This window comes from Phlebotomus papatasi, chromosome 1, assembly GCF_024763615.1.
Source record: "Phlebotomus papatasi isolate M1 chromosome 1, Ppap_2.1, whole genome shotgun sequence".
Taxonomy (NCBI): Eukaryota; Metazoa; Arthropoda; class Insecta; order Diptera; family Psychodidae; genus Phlebotomus; species Phlebotomus papatasi.
This window is the reverse complement of record NC_077222.1, coordinates 27484019-27497487: the sequence shown is the minus strand read 5'-3', so window position 1 is coordinate 27497487 and position 13469 is coordinate 27484019. Positions and strand designations below refer to the sequence as shown.

At 32.9% G+C, this 13469-nt stretch overlaps 1 protein-coding gene across 1 annotated transcript; it reads right to left on the bottom strand.

Annotated features, from left to right (window-relative positions):
- Nucleotides 1-888: 888 nt before the first annotated feature.
- Nucleotides 889-9820, bottom strand: LOC129799579 (uncharacterized). Its single transcript, XM_055843603.1, has 4 exons — nucleotides 9393-9820; nucleotides 9186-9329; nucleotides 5665-5898; nucleotides 889-1390 (listed from the first exon to the last, which is right to left on the bottom strand). The coding sequence occupies exons 1-4, from the start codon at nucleotides 9679-9681 to the stop codon at nucleotides 1254-1256; spliced, it is 804 nt and encodes a 267-aa protein (XP_055699578.1). The 5' UTR covers nucleotides 9682-9820; the 3' UTR covers nucleotides 889-1253.
- Between the last annotated feature and the right edge of the window lie 3649 nt (nucleotides 9821-13469).

Below are 13469 nucleotides of genomic sequence, written 5' to 3'. Positions count from 1 at the left end.
TTTTGGGGTAATTTATTAATTGATTTCATTCCGTTTTCAACTGGTGAACATAGAGGAATTCTTTGTTAGAAAATGTTAATGCATAATAAAGCTTTCCACAAAGCTGGTATGCTTTCCCATCCCAACATTCAACTATATTAAATATTCCTACTACTGTCTCCTTGTTATTGAAAAAGTGAATTTCAAATAAAGTTGATTTAATATTTTATTAAATATTCATGAAATAATTTTCTGTTTACCTATAATGTGAGAAGAGAACAAGTGCACCCATGTCCCATTTTATATATTTATCAAGTCAATTTCTTATAGAACCCAAAGTTCTATATAAACTTCTTTTGAACAACGGTGCTTTCTTATTATACTGTTACGAAAATAAAGGCTACTGAACATCTTGGTGCGACTTTTCACCCTTCTTTTATGAAGATTGAACTTTTACCAGATCCTCTCCGCAGAATCCTTTGAATAAATTCAACCCTCAAATCTATGCAATCTCATGTATAATTAATGTATGAAATATTTATAAATGAGATACCCCCTCAAACTTAGAGAGAAACTCTTGACCATAAAGAATGTCCTCAGGGAGGAATGTGTGAGACGATAGGGATGCGGAGAATGTCGTCTGGGGGAATGAAGGCCTGCGCAAAAGCTCCCTGGAAGCTCTTTAGCAACATCTTTGCCTTCTCCTCACGCATTTCGTGACTCTTTCGTGCGGACTCTTTTATACTTCCGCTTAGTAATGCAAATACTCTACCACCCATTTTCCCATGCTCTTAAGTGGTCGTCCTCTGGTTTGTATTTGTATGTCGCTGTTAATTGGCTTTTCTTCGTTTTAATCATATTTTCTCTCCCAACAATGAAGCTGTGGACTGGAAGTAAAAACACTGCAAATATCTCACGACTTTTTCATAAGCTTATTTTATTTCATTGTTGATTCTTTTCTCTGTCTTAGCGAATGTGTGTGTGCTTGGCAATATACAGAAAATTATATTGTTGGGGATAATGATGGCGTGTGAGGGTTAAATTAGTGTAGGAGGAGAAAAAGGGTGATAGGAAAATTGCTTTATAGGTAGTTGTTTAAGCCGTGACAATAAATGATTATAATTTAATTAATGTTTCGTAATTGCACAAAAAATGGACATAAAAAATAAATAGAGAAAGCAAAAGGGTGCAATAAAAACGAGACTTCTCGCGTGTTTATACTTAAACTAATGGATGTCGAAGGAGAGGCTTTCAGGCTGGCACCACCTGAAAATTTATTGCTTCTCCACGTCTGGCACAATATTGTAGGCATTGTAGGCACGATTCGTGGCCCAATCCTTGTTGTAACCTATATGGCCTCCATATGGAGGTCCGTAGGGATTGTAGCCTTGGTAAGAATTGTAGCTGACCTCTGCAATAAACAAATAAAAGAAAAAACAGTGATAAGCATGTTTGAGTTTATGAAACTTGTGATTTATTTAATCAATATTTGATTAGAATTCATCTATGGGTCCGTTATCTTCCTTTCGGATCCGCATCATAGATCTTCAATTAAACTCATTGTGAACTCCCTTTACTTTCTTCGCAGAGTGTAAAAAGAGTTAATTATGTGGCCCAAAGAATACAAATCGGAGTGGAAAAGAGTCAAAAGGTTGGTTAGTATTGGCGTCTAGTCACTAGCAATTGGTCAACAAGTTGATTGACACCGTTGACACACTCCCTCAAATGTTCATTTTAGTGTCCTTTTGACAGATCCCAAACTTTTTATGTTTCTCGTTGATCAAAAGGAGACAGAAAATCGTTCTATAATTCTCAACAATTTGCGTGATGAACATCCTAAGTTGACAAAACTTTTCCTCTCTTTAACAACTTCCCACCTCTTTTGTTTCTTATTGACAAAAAATAGCCAATACCGTACTCTAAAATTGTCAACTAGTTGGTTGACTCCAAACTGAACTCCGTAGGTTAACCCACTTTTGTCCCTTTATCACAATTTTCGGCCTTTTTTATGCTCTCTGTAGTGTAGGGGGAAGTGGGGTACCTTTGAAGTGGGGTACCTTTGAAATTGGGTTTTTTCTCCTATTTTCAAATAGTAGGGCAGACTGGGGCAAAAAGTCACAAATTGAAAATTTGAAAATTGAATATTTTCCAACATAAAAAAGATAGCAGCATAAATTTTTTCCATAGATGGCCTCCATAGACCTTCTTCAAAGTCGTAAGTTTCTTAGAATTCGAACAAGGAACTCAGAAAATAAAAAAAAAATATTGATATTTTTAGCCCTATTTTTCAAATGTTTTCCTTACAGCAGAATTGATACCCTGGTAAATATTTCCTATGATTTGGATTCTTTGAATACGAAACCACTATCTATTTTAGAATTTTACAAAGATTCTTTTCTCCAGAAATCCTTTTATTAAAAATGACCACTTGGGGTAAAAAGTAACAAAAGGTAAGGAGCAAAAAGTAACGAAGACCGAGGCAATTTCTGATGTATCGCGGCGAGAAAAAACGTCATTACCATGTATCGCCGCTTTTTGTTTGCATTGGTCAAACGATTAGCAGTCTCTTGTGTGTTTTTTTTCTAAAATAGCTTGAAAAGCGCTGTTCTCGTTCAGATAGAGAAAACTGTATTTTAAAAAGGTGTAGAGGAATAAATTTACTATGAAAATATGTCACCTAGCTATTTTTTAAATTTACGAAAGCCCGTAATAAAGCAAATCAAAATGTGATAAATTTCCTATAAAACTGTACTAATTAGAAATTTCCGGGGTGCTAGGGTAGCCTGTAGAAAAATAAAATATCCTTTTTGTGACTTTTTGCCCCAGTCTCCCCTATTGATCCTTACTATGATATAATTTATGGCTTTTACACAATAGAGAAATTTATGTCCATATTCAAGACTTTTTTCCAACACAAACGTAGGGAATGTGCTTCAATATGAACATAAATTTCCCTAGTGTGTAGAGGCCATTAGTTTCATAAATGGTTTTTTTTTTAGTTTAATATAAATATAATAAGGTCCAGTTTGACTCAGAATTTTGACAAAAAAAAAACAATTTCAAAGCTGCCCCAATTCAAAGGTGCCCCACTTGCTCCTAATTTGTTCCGAATATTGGATCAGTAGGATGGAGTCTACACTTATGGATGTTATACACGCTTATGGACAACACAAAGATCTTAAGTTATTAACCAGATGTACTAATTAAACAGATTTAGAAAAATCAAAAAATGTTAATTGCATAATAAACTAATAATTTTATAACTTTTCGAAATCTGTTTTACGTAAGAACTTAAGATTTTTGAACGCTGTACATAAGTGTATAAGATCCATAAGTGTAGACTCCACCCTATAGCATTAATATTATATAGACTGATTTTCAGATATCTGATCTAAATACGAGAAATTTGTCGTTCATCAGAGCGTCGGTGTATGAAAAGTAGGGAACTACATCGCCACTTGAATCAGTAATTGTGGTAACCTCCTTATCACCTATGTTACAATTTTTTAACAATATGGATATACGCAGCCTATAAAAGAATTTCTGATTCAGATAATAAGTATTAGTGGTAGTTATACTTTGCGACCCAGAATTTACCTGCCAATAATTCAAAAATTATGCTCGTCAAATGAGATCTTTCTTTTTGTTCGCAGTGTTGCTCAATGACGTTGTGGTTAATTCCGCATATTTTCTCGGTAATATTAACATGGAAAATGCAGCATCAAAATGTAATATCATCGGAAAATGAAAGTTCTGATAGAAATTATGTGGAATAATCTACTTTCTAGTCGAAGAAACAAATAAACCATTTAGAACAATAAAATATTGCGTCACAAAACACTTGCTCAAATCACTGACTGAACTCCAATGTCCTAATTAAAGACGCAAAAAGTTAAATAAAAGCTTATAGTAAGCTTATGTGTAAGGCACCTCCCGTAATAAATTGGTAATACGTTGTTAGGTTCATTTACACTTAAAAACCCTACGTTATACATATCATCAAATATAGCAAATTTTGCAAATTTTGCATAAAATGTCAGTACAGCAGGGGAAAGTGCCCATACTTTGCATGGTCCCAAGTTTCTTAATGATTAAATTTTTCCTATGTTTCTGAATAAAAGTGACTCCACAATATATTTTAAGAGCAGGACACTTTCCCCTAGTTTTTAAAATATGGGTTCGATGAGTCACTTGAAAAACTTAAGAAAAATTTAGTTATTATGAAGCTTGGGACTGTAAAAAATATGGGCGATTTCCCATATAGACATTTTGAACTTATAGTGAATTCCCAGATGTTTTTTTTAAGACTTACACATTTTCCTGTGATTTATGTAATGATTTTGAAAAATATACCAAAATTTTAATAGATTTTTTTTAACAAGAAGTCTGTTTTCGTTAATTTTTTCCCGGCACTTTAGAAAAGACTCATTGATCCGTATCAATATATTCTCCTAAATTTTAACATTTCCGTATACATGATCTGTCTTTATTTTTGAAAATTTTGTGTGAAATGCCAACAGAAATTTTTGGAAAGAAAAACAAAGCGAAAAGTGAATTTTCGTGTTTTTTTTACGGGATCATTGATAACAATAATTATTATTTTGAATCAATATTAAACAAACGAAATCTATTAAATGTTAATAGTTGATGAGCTTTTGACAAAAGACGTAAACTGAGTCAAAATCGATATTTTTCCGTTTTTAACGAGCATTTTTTAATGTTTTATAATGTTTCGGAACTGGTTATAATATTCGCAAAATTTATATTTTAGTCTAAAACCATGAACACTTCCTTGGTCTTTTAAGACATTCAAATGTCCATTTTTATAATAGCGGCAATAATATATTGGTGTTTTCGAAATTTTCGGTTTTACCCCTATTTCTTAAATTACAGAAAAGTTATCAAATACTAATTTCTCTTCACAAAAAAGTACACAACTCTCTCCGATATCCGGCTGATGTGGGGACAAAATGACATTTGGGTTTTTTTGAATTTAGACAACGGTTTTTCTATTTTGTGCTATGTAAATTTATTTTCTATCAAGAAACAACAGAACTTTCCTCGTGGTGAACTTATGCTTCATTTTGTACCACAATTAAGTATTAAAGGCTTTGATAAAGTCAAAATAACATTTTAATTCATAACGGACAAGCTGCATACTTCGTAAAAAAAAAGTTTGAATTCATCAACGGATATCGAAGAGAACTGTGTATATTTAAATTCTGTAAACACCTAGTGTCATTACTTTCCGATACTATTGATTTAAATTTTTTCTAAAACCTAAATTTGACGTAAAATGTCAGCATGGTTTTTAATGTTTCGAACAAATTTATCTTTGGAAGTGCAATATAATATATTTCGAAGTAAAATTAGTTTATTCACTTAACGTGCGTACGTCGATTTTGCGTGAATGCGGCAGAGAAACATGTCAAATGTACTTGTGAAAGTTTTTTTTTTCTACTTTAGTAAAATATTTCTCAGTAATATTATGGAATTTCTCGTACAAATCGCTCTTTAAACTCAATCGAAGCACTACAATAGCTGTGAGATTATGAAAGAATCACATCCGCTAAAAACAATCCATTAGGAATTGAAATCTTCAGAATGGAAAGTCACCTTCATGTCATATCTTTCTTCTTCAACGTCAATTTTAGACGTTTGCAAGGCACAATCTTATTGACTCACCTGGCCCTGATTCCGTCACGTGGCTGTGCGAGTGAATTAGATGAGGCTGTACTTTGCAGAGTGTGTTGTTCCGCAGGAAATGGAAGAGGAGAGCACCACCCGCAATCAACAGGACTTGAATTAACCCAATACCCAAGAGAATGGGTATGAGTAGAACTTTGAGATGTGCCAATTTCAGAAGAATCGCCAGAGGGAATATCAAATTGAGTTTCTTCCTTCTGATTCGACGTCCTTCTGCAAAGATAACCAATTTAATGCATCATTGCAGACAAAGGGGCAGATTAATGGGCATCTCTTCTTCTTCTCAGAATAATGTGATGTGTGCTTTTTGAATAAATTATTCATCGAATTTTCAATTGTATCAGCCCTATTGATATGGGGTTTTATGGTAGCTTATCAAAAACATAAAAAAAAATCTACCTCGAAGGGAAGTTCAATCTTTTCCATGCATTTTTCATGATCTCAACCCCAATATTGGCTTTCATAAATCTTTCAGCATGATCAGAAATCGATGAGCAGAAACGGAAAATTCACCAAATAGCAGCAATTTGTAAAGTATGCATTAAATGGCCAAGTTAAATGGATTAATTTGTGTTATCAAAAGGTTTCATGGGGATTAAACAAGAGAAAATCTATAGGGATTTAATTTGTGCCACAACACGGCTAAAGGTGCTCAACAATGGATTTAACTTGATAATGGACAAGATTAGTCAGAGGAAGAAAATGGATTGTGGAATTGAGAATCTCATTCTTAAGGCATTCTCTGGGGAATGGGAAGAGGTAATGAAGACAATCTATCTAAATTTTCTTGTCCCGCAAGGAAATTGGGTTCGTAATTTTGTCATTTGATATGCCCATAGGCGATTACCTTTGACATTTATCGTCGGAATATTGTGCCTTTTATTGAGCAATAAATATTATCTAAATTTAACATAAAGGGGTGTAAATTTTTGGAAAAGTTTACTATATATATTCACTCAATATATACTTACTTATTTTATTTAAATAAATGATATAATTGTAGATTATCGTTATGCATTATATGAATATTTCATAATTCACATATTTTTTTACGAGGCAACTTTAGCACAAAATTATGCTTAAATGAACACTGCAAAGTTTATTGAAATCATTCTTCAAACATTCTCTAAAGAAGTTTATAATAAGTTTTCAAAACTTTTCGATAAAGAAAAATCAAGTAGAGAAGAAAGTTTACAGAAGAGAAATAAAATTTAACCGATTTAATCAATTTAAAAAAAAAAAAACATTGTTTTTTGGATTATTTTTATTAATTAAAGCTGATTGCAGATGGACATATTTTTTCAGGGTTTCTATTTCTGCATATGTTTACAGATGGATTTGTTTTCAAAGTTCTGCCGATTCAAACGATACCAAATTTAATTTAAAAATTAAATCAAAAACAAGACATTCTTGTAGCTAGATTTTTGAAAATTAGGAAAACTACAAAAATAAAAATATATAAAAATTCTATGTCAAAAGAACAGAATATTTTTTCTATTTTTTGAATACAATAAAAAATATTTAATTCAAGCCTATAATTGCATTAAAGAACATTTAATATATTGTATTTTCTGGAATTTTCGCTTAAAAATCTTAAAAATTCAGCCTTTGGGACTTGATTTTCGGAAACATTTTTGAGTTAAATACTTTGCGGAAAACAAGATTATTCAATTCAATTTAATTTTTTTCCACTGTTCAAGTATGAGTTTAACTCTTTAAGGACGATATTTTTTTCTGTCTTTTAAGAGCAAAATTAAACTTTAAAAGCCCGTGGGAAAAACTTTTTTGTTCGGTCACCGGTGACCCAATCTTCCTTAAAGGGTTAATACATCTGCTCATAGGAAATATTTAGTTTTCAAAACCCATATCCCCATGGCTGAATTTATAATTTTGTTTTAATGAAAATTTCAGAAAATATTAGTTAAAATGTTGTATTTTTTTATGCTAGAGAGCTTGAATTAAATTTTTTTATTATTATGCTCAAAAAAGAAGCTTTTAAAAAAAATCTCCTCTTGATGCTTATGATATGGAAATCATCTGCACTGTACTGTAGGTGGAAACGTCAAAATTCGGTCACAAAATAACTTTTTACAATTTAAAAAATGTTTTTAGTTTCATCTCAGCGGTGCAGTGCCCTACTGATCCTTAAAGGAATAACTTATTTAAATCCGTTTCTTCGTTTTACAATGGCTTCTGGTATGAGTACGGTTAGAGATATCATATTGGCTTTTTGGAAGGGATTATGCGCCAACCGGATATTGATACATGACAACCGATATACCACCCTTAAACTGTTATTTCGAAATATCCCCAAATTTTGTTTTTTAAGGCTCAGTCCATATAGTTTATACGGGTCCCGGTCCAAGTCCCGAAAGCCAAAATCCCGAAAGACAAAATCCCGAACGCCAAAATCCCGAATTCTTGAAAGTGTCATAACTACGATTGAACCGCGCTCCCGTGCTGGATGTAAGGGAAATTTTCTGTGTCTTGGGAAATTATTCTACACATTATTCTCCTTATAATTTCATCACTTTCAGGTTATGAACATTTGGAATTTTGGCCTTTTCGGGATTTTGGCTTTCGGGATTTTGGCTGCCTCTGGATTTATAGACATGTATAGAGTTCAAATGCTAATAAGTTATAACTAGGACTCGATTTTATTTAAAAATAAATTTAAGTTTTACGAATTATCCAATTTACTTTAAAATGTTCAATTTTTAACGAAAATTCCTTACACAATGCGTAGAGGTCATTAGCTCAGATTCTTTTCAGAAACTCTTTAGTAACCGTTAATAAAATTTTCAATAACAAAAAAATAAATAAAAAAGTGAAATTATTATTCGGGTGAAACTATCAGACATCAAAGGAAAAATATTTAAGTTTTGCATTGTATCTGCAAATATCTTAAGATGATAAATTTATAACTTCTTACAGAACAAAATATTTTACCGATCATTTTTGATTTCAAACTTTTCATTTATTTTGTTATAAATTAGTTTCTTAAATATTGCTAATATTTCTAAACAATTTATATGTTCAAACAAATAGTGGAAAAGTTTTCCAAGAAGTTATAGAAAAACTTTTATAAGGTTAAAACTTCCGTGTACAGTGCCTTTTATTAGTTGATTTCACAAGTTTACCTTACTCATCCGATTAAACATTAAAAAAAAAACAATTTGGAAATTAAAATTGTCTTCACTTCTGAACTTCTCTTCAAAATTGTTATGAAAGAGACGTCGAATCTCAGATTAAAATTTTTTTCTTGCGCATAATTTGTGGAAAAAAGGTTTGAGTGAAATTGATAAATATTTCAATAATATCCTACACTGAATAATTCTACAACTGGCTAATTCTGTCCTAGGTCTCTCCTAAATTATTGATAATATTCCATTAGAAGGGAATATACACCACAAAATTCTGCGAAAAATGCCTAATGGGTTAACTAGGTCACGCGGGTAATTTTGATTTCTCAAATTCAGATTATTCCAGCATGAACTTACCTGAAGTTGAGGCATCCCCTTCCTCACTGGCAATCAAACGAGCACCCTTTTCATTGTCAATTCCAAGTCCAATTCCGTGGAAACTGAGAAATGTGTTGACGGATCTCTTAAAAAACTTCACAGCTTTCAACCACTCGGTGTCATCTTTGGGGATATTATGGGATATTTAATTGCAGATCAATACGGTGGAAATGATGAAAAGCTCACCTGCCAGTTGCCTGGGTTCAGAGAAGAGTTCCTCTTTCTCTGGTACCGACAGCTGAACTAGCCTTAGACTATTGCCAGCCTCGAGATTTGTATCAGGATCAAAGAGATTCATCCTTCCGGTGGCAATTGCCCATATATATCGTACAGTTCTGTACTTGAGGCAGGTAAAGAACTTCTTGGATGTGTAACAGTCATTTTGTGTGGAGAGTACGTAGTCGTCAGTCTTCTTCTCAGCCACGACACAAGAGATGGCAATTGCCAGAAACACCAGAAAGCACTTGAAATTCATTTTCACTTTGGCCAGCTTTGGATTATATGACAATAGATACACTCGCGGACAATGTTAATCCTCGGATGAAGTGTTAATGGTGAGAGGTCATGTTGTCGGAGGTGTTGGCACTTGAGAGTTTCTTCACTGAAATAGCCGCATCGACCATCAGCAACGCACTTTTATATCAATCTACGGCAGTTTCAGGTCAGTGCAATGGTCAAATTGGTGCAATTGGCTATTGATCTCTCTTATTTTCCCATCGTATATACCACAAATGCCACAACATCTCGATAATGACCATGATGATGCAGCATTAGCATAGGTAATTGCTTCAGCTAAGCACTGGGACACGGAAGAGGCCTCTGGGGCAGCAATATTCCATGTTGCTCGCATTATATCAGCCCAAGAAGCTCCGGGTTGATCATTTGATCATCCATGTTCCAATGATCGGAAGTCCGCCGAATGACACAACCATAGAGACACAATATTCACCCACCGAGATGGAAAGTCAATTGGCTGGAGATTGCGGAGAAGATCTTATGGTCAGACTTTTAATTAATTCACCCATGATTACTCTACTGACCCAATAATCTTCTTCAATCATGTCACTCGATCCGGTGGCACAATTGGTTAATCATTGCTAATTACCAATATATTGATTCTTCTTCAATGCAATGAACCTGGTTAGGGTCTGCATCCAAACCCATTGCATGCCGGATCGACGTGCCACAACAAATTGCTGCCAGACTTCCTCTTTTTGCCATCCCGCGAGAAAATTGCCATGTATATGCTAAGCACAACAATTAGCCCAGAGATAATTGTGGCGTGTGTGGGACAAAAGTGCGAAGAGAAAGAGACCCCTAAGTATCAATTATCTGAGGTACTATCGTCTGGAGGATATACTATCTCGGATGGTTCCGCCAAGATCACTGTGTCACAATATTTTATTGCTGAACTCAGGGATTGATCACAATAAAAAGTCACATGCAATTGCATCTGGGAAATATTTATAGTAAATTCTTTGGACATTGGAATGAAAATTGCAGTGAGAATATCGGGCAGCTACAACATAATTTAAATATCAATCTATAATTTGTTTCTTTTCATAAAATTTACAGCTTCTTTGCCGCTCGCTATGCAAACAATGTATAGAATAGAGAGATAAATCTTTAAGCTGCAAAAGCCTGAAATTAACTTTTAAATATTCATACTCATTGGAAATTATTTAATTTTGAAGTGAAAATTACTTATTGCCTTTAAAGCAAAATACCACAATATCCGTGTCGAATTTTAAATGTAAAGTTTTTTTTTATAATTAAATCGAATTTAATTCAAGAGAAAAACTAATAATTGATTCTGTGTCGGTCAGTCGAATGGTGAACATCACAGATCAATTTGTGATCAAAGTTCAAGTGCAGTGTAACAACTCCCACCTGTACGTGATTTTCCCTGCCATATTCGATACCTGATGAAGAGGACATCCATCCTCGAAACGTCGTAGAGAATAAAATTGTGAAAATCAAGAAAGGTTCAGTGTCTCCGTCTATTTCCTGAGAAAAACTAAACTCAAAATCCTTTTAATATTTTAATTTGGGTAAATTTAGTTTGAAGTAAACTTTGAAAATAGGATAATTTTTTATGGTCTTTAACCACCCGAAAATTATATATACCTTTTTCGAATTTACTTTCTTAATTGTACATGCTTATTACTCGTACTGAAATATTCTAAAATTTAAGCATTTTATTATTTCTAAATGTTTTTTTATTTACGGATCAATTTAATCGGTAGTAAAGCGGTATGTACCCAAAAAGCGCGAAAGGTTAATACACGGAGGGCTCTTTCTCGTGAGTTCAAGCACTACACAAAGCAGAGGAACACTGTGCCATCTCTTTATCATATAATAATATTTAATTTTTCTATTCTCCATACGAATTAAAATATTAAGAAAAAATATCTAGGATTTTTTTGGTCAACTGTAAAAGTGACATAATTAAGCAGAAAATTTTATCAATTAGGCAGTATAAATAATTTGAGACGGTTAATGAAATAGTTAATTCGTTATGCTTGTTCGTTCATCTTCCTATTTATACCTTTGCTATTTTTATGGAATAACAGGTAGGTGAAAATTACCATTTTCAGGCGGAATATAATAATAACAGCTCCAAAAAACAAAAATTAATCACATCTTTTGGTACTTTTCAATTGCTTGCATGAAGCAAAATGTATATTGTTCTACAATAAAATTGAAGTTTTAATGTTTTGCTCCAAAAGCTTTAAAAAAAAAGGTAGGGGAGACCGGGGAGGTTTGGGACAGGGGTAGTGTGGGACAAGGCGATTTTTTCAATTAATTTTTGAAATAAATGGGATTTAACCATTACTGTATCGTAGGCAATATTAAGATGTATCTTGACTAAAAGAATGGATATCCTCAGTTTTATTGTTTTAATTCTATGAACATTTTTTTTTTTAAAATTGATGAAAATTGTATATTTTGACGTATTAGTTTTCCTCTTTGTGTTTTATATCAGCGATATATAATCAAAACTTTTTTATCTCATTAGCTAGGAGTGTAATTTGGGAACATATTTTTATAAAAATTTCAGAGATTATACGCTCTTGTTTTTACATAAAGGTTTTAAAAACCAAAACTACACGAAAATTTGATAATCATGATTGCAATATTTAGAATAAAAAAAAAAGAAAAGAAAGGTAGATGGAAAATAAGAAGAAAATACTTTAAATAATTGATTGACAATAAATGACTCTACTGTACAAATAAAATTGATATTAATTTCTAAGTGTAAATAAAAGATGAAACATTTTTATTTCTATCAGAAATATTTTTAATCTGGTATTTAAAATTAATTAAGGCGTTCCAGTAATACAAATTATGCGAGAAAAAACGCGTCCCAAACATCCCCTTTTGCGTCCCATACTGCCCCAAATCGGAGAGGTTTGGGACAAAACGTCAAGTAAAATGTTTTATCTTCTCCAAGACAACTCAGTTGTTTTCCAAGTTCTATCGAGTACTTTTTATAAAGTCAATACCCATAAGTATCCTGTAGACCGCATAAAATTGTAATACACTATCGTGGTTTTTTGGAATAGTGTCTCAAAGTCAACACATGAAAAAGTGTCCCAAACCACCCTGGTCTCCCCTACGTCTATACGAACCCCTGCATAAGATCCCCTGGCATACGACCTTGCAAGATCGATATCATTTTAAGCATTCAGATCCATGAAAACGTTTTTCCTTGTCTAAATCCATCGAAATCGGCGGAAAACAGAAATTCGATGGAAAAATAGAATTTCCTCCAAAAATTACTTAAGTGAATTTATTTTTCCTAATGGTCTTAATAAGGATTTTAAAAGCTAAAATTCACAAAAAATTGGGTCTTATACAAACTATCAAAAAAGCTCCTGCTCTTTGCGCCTGAAAAACGATTTGTTTTGAGCAAGGGGGAGATATTAGGGTGAAAATGTGTACACCACTTGCAGGCACTTCCACAATTTGCATGGAATAGCCCTGCGCACTTCCAAAACTTCGCAACACTCTCGAAAATGCTGCAATACTTCCAGCACTTCATGCACTTCTCATACTTAGAAATCAATAATTTATTTAATATGATGAAAAATCTAATTAGTAAAACTTTAAAAAGTTTAAAGAAACTTATTTTTACACGTATTTTTAGCATTTTCCTTATATTTCGAATTTCTAGCGCTAGATATTATTGAATTTTTTAATATTATCTGCGTTTTACGAAGGGGTTTCAACATATTTTGAATTTTCCTAAGATACCAGTAA

Excerpts from the sequence above, each read along its gene's own strand:
- LOC129799579 (XM_055843603.1), bottom strand. The coding sequence starts at position 9,681 with ATGAATTTCAAGTGCTTTCTGGTGTTTCTGGCAATTGCCATCTCTTGT. Across the intron at positions 5,899-9,185 it reads AGGGGATGCCTCAACTTCAG|AAGGACGTCGAATCAGAAGG; the intron begins GTAAGTTCATGC and ends TTATCTTTGCAG. Across the intron at positions 1,391-5,664 it reads CGTGACGGAATCAGGGCCAG|AGGTCAGCTACAATTCTTAC; the intron begins GTGAGTCAATAA and ends TGTTTATTGCAG.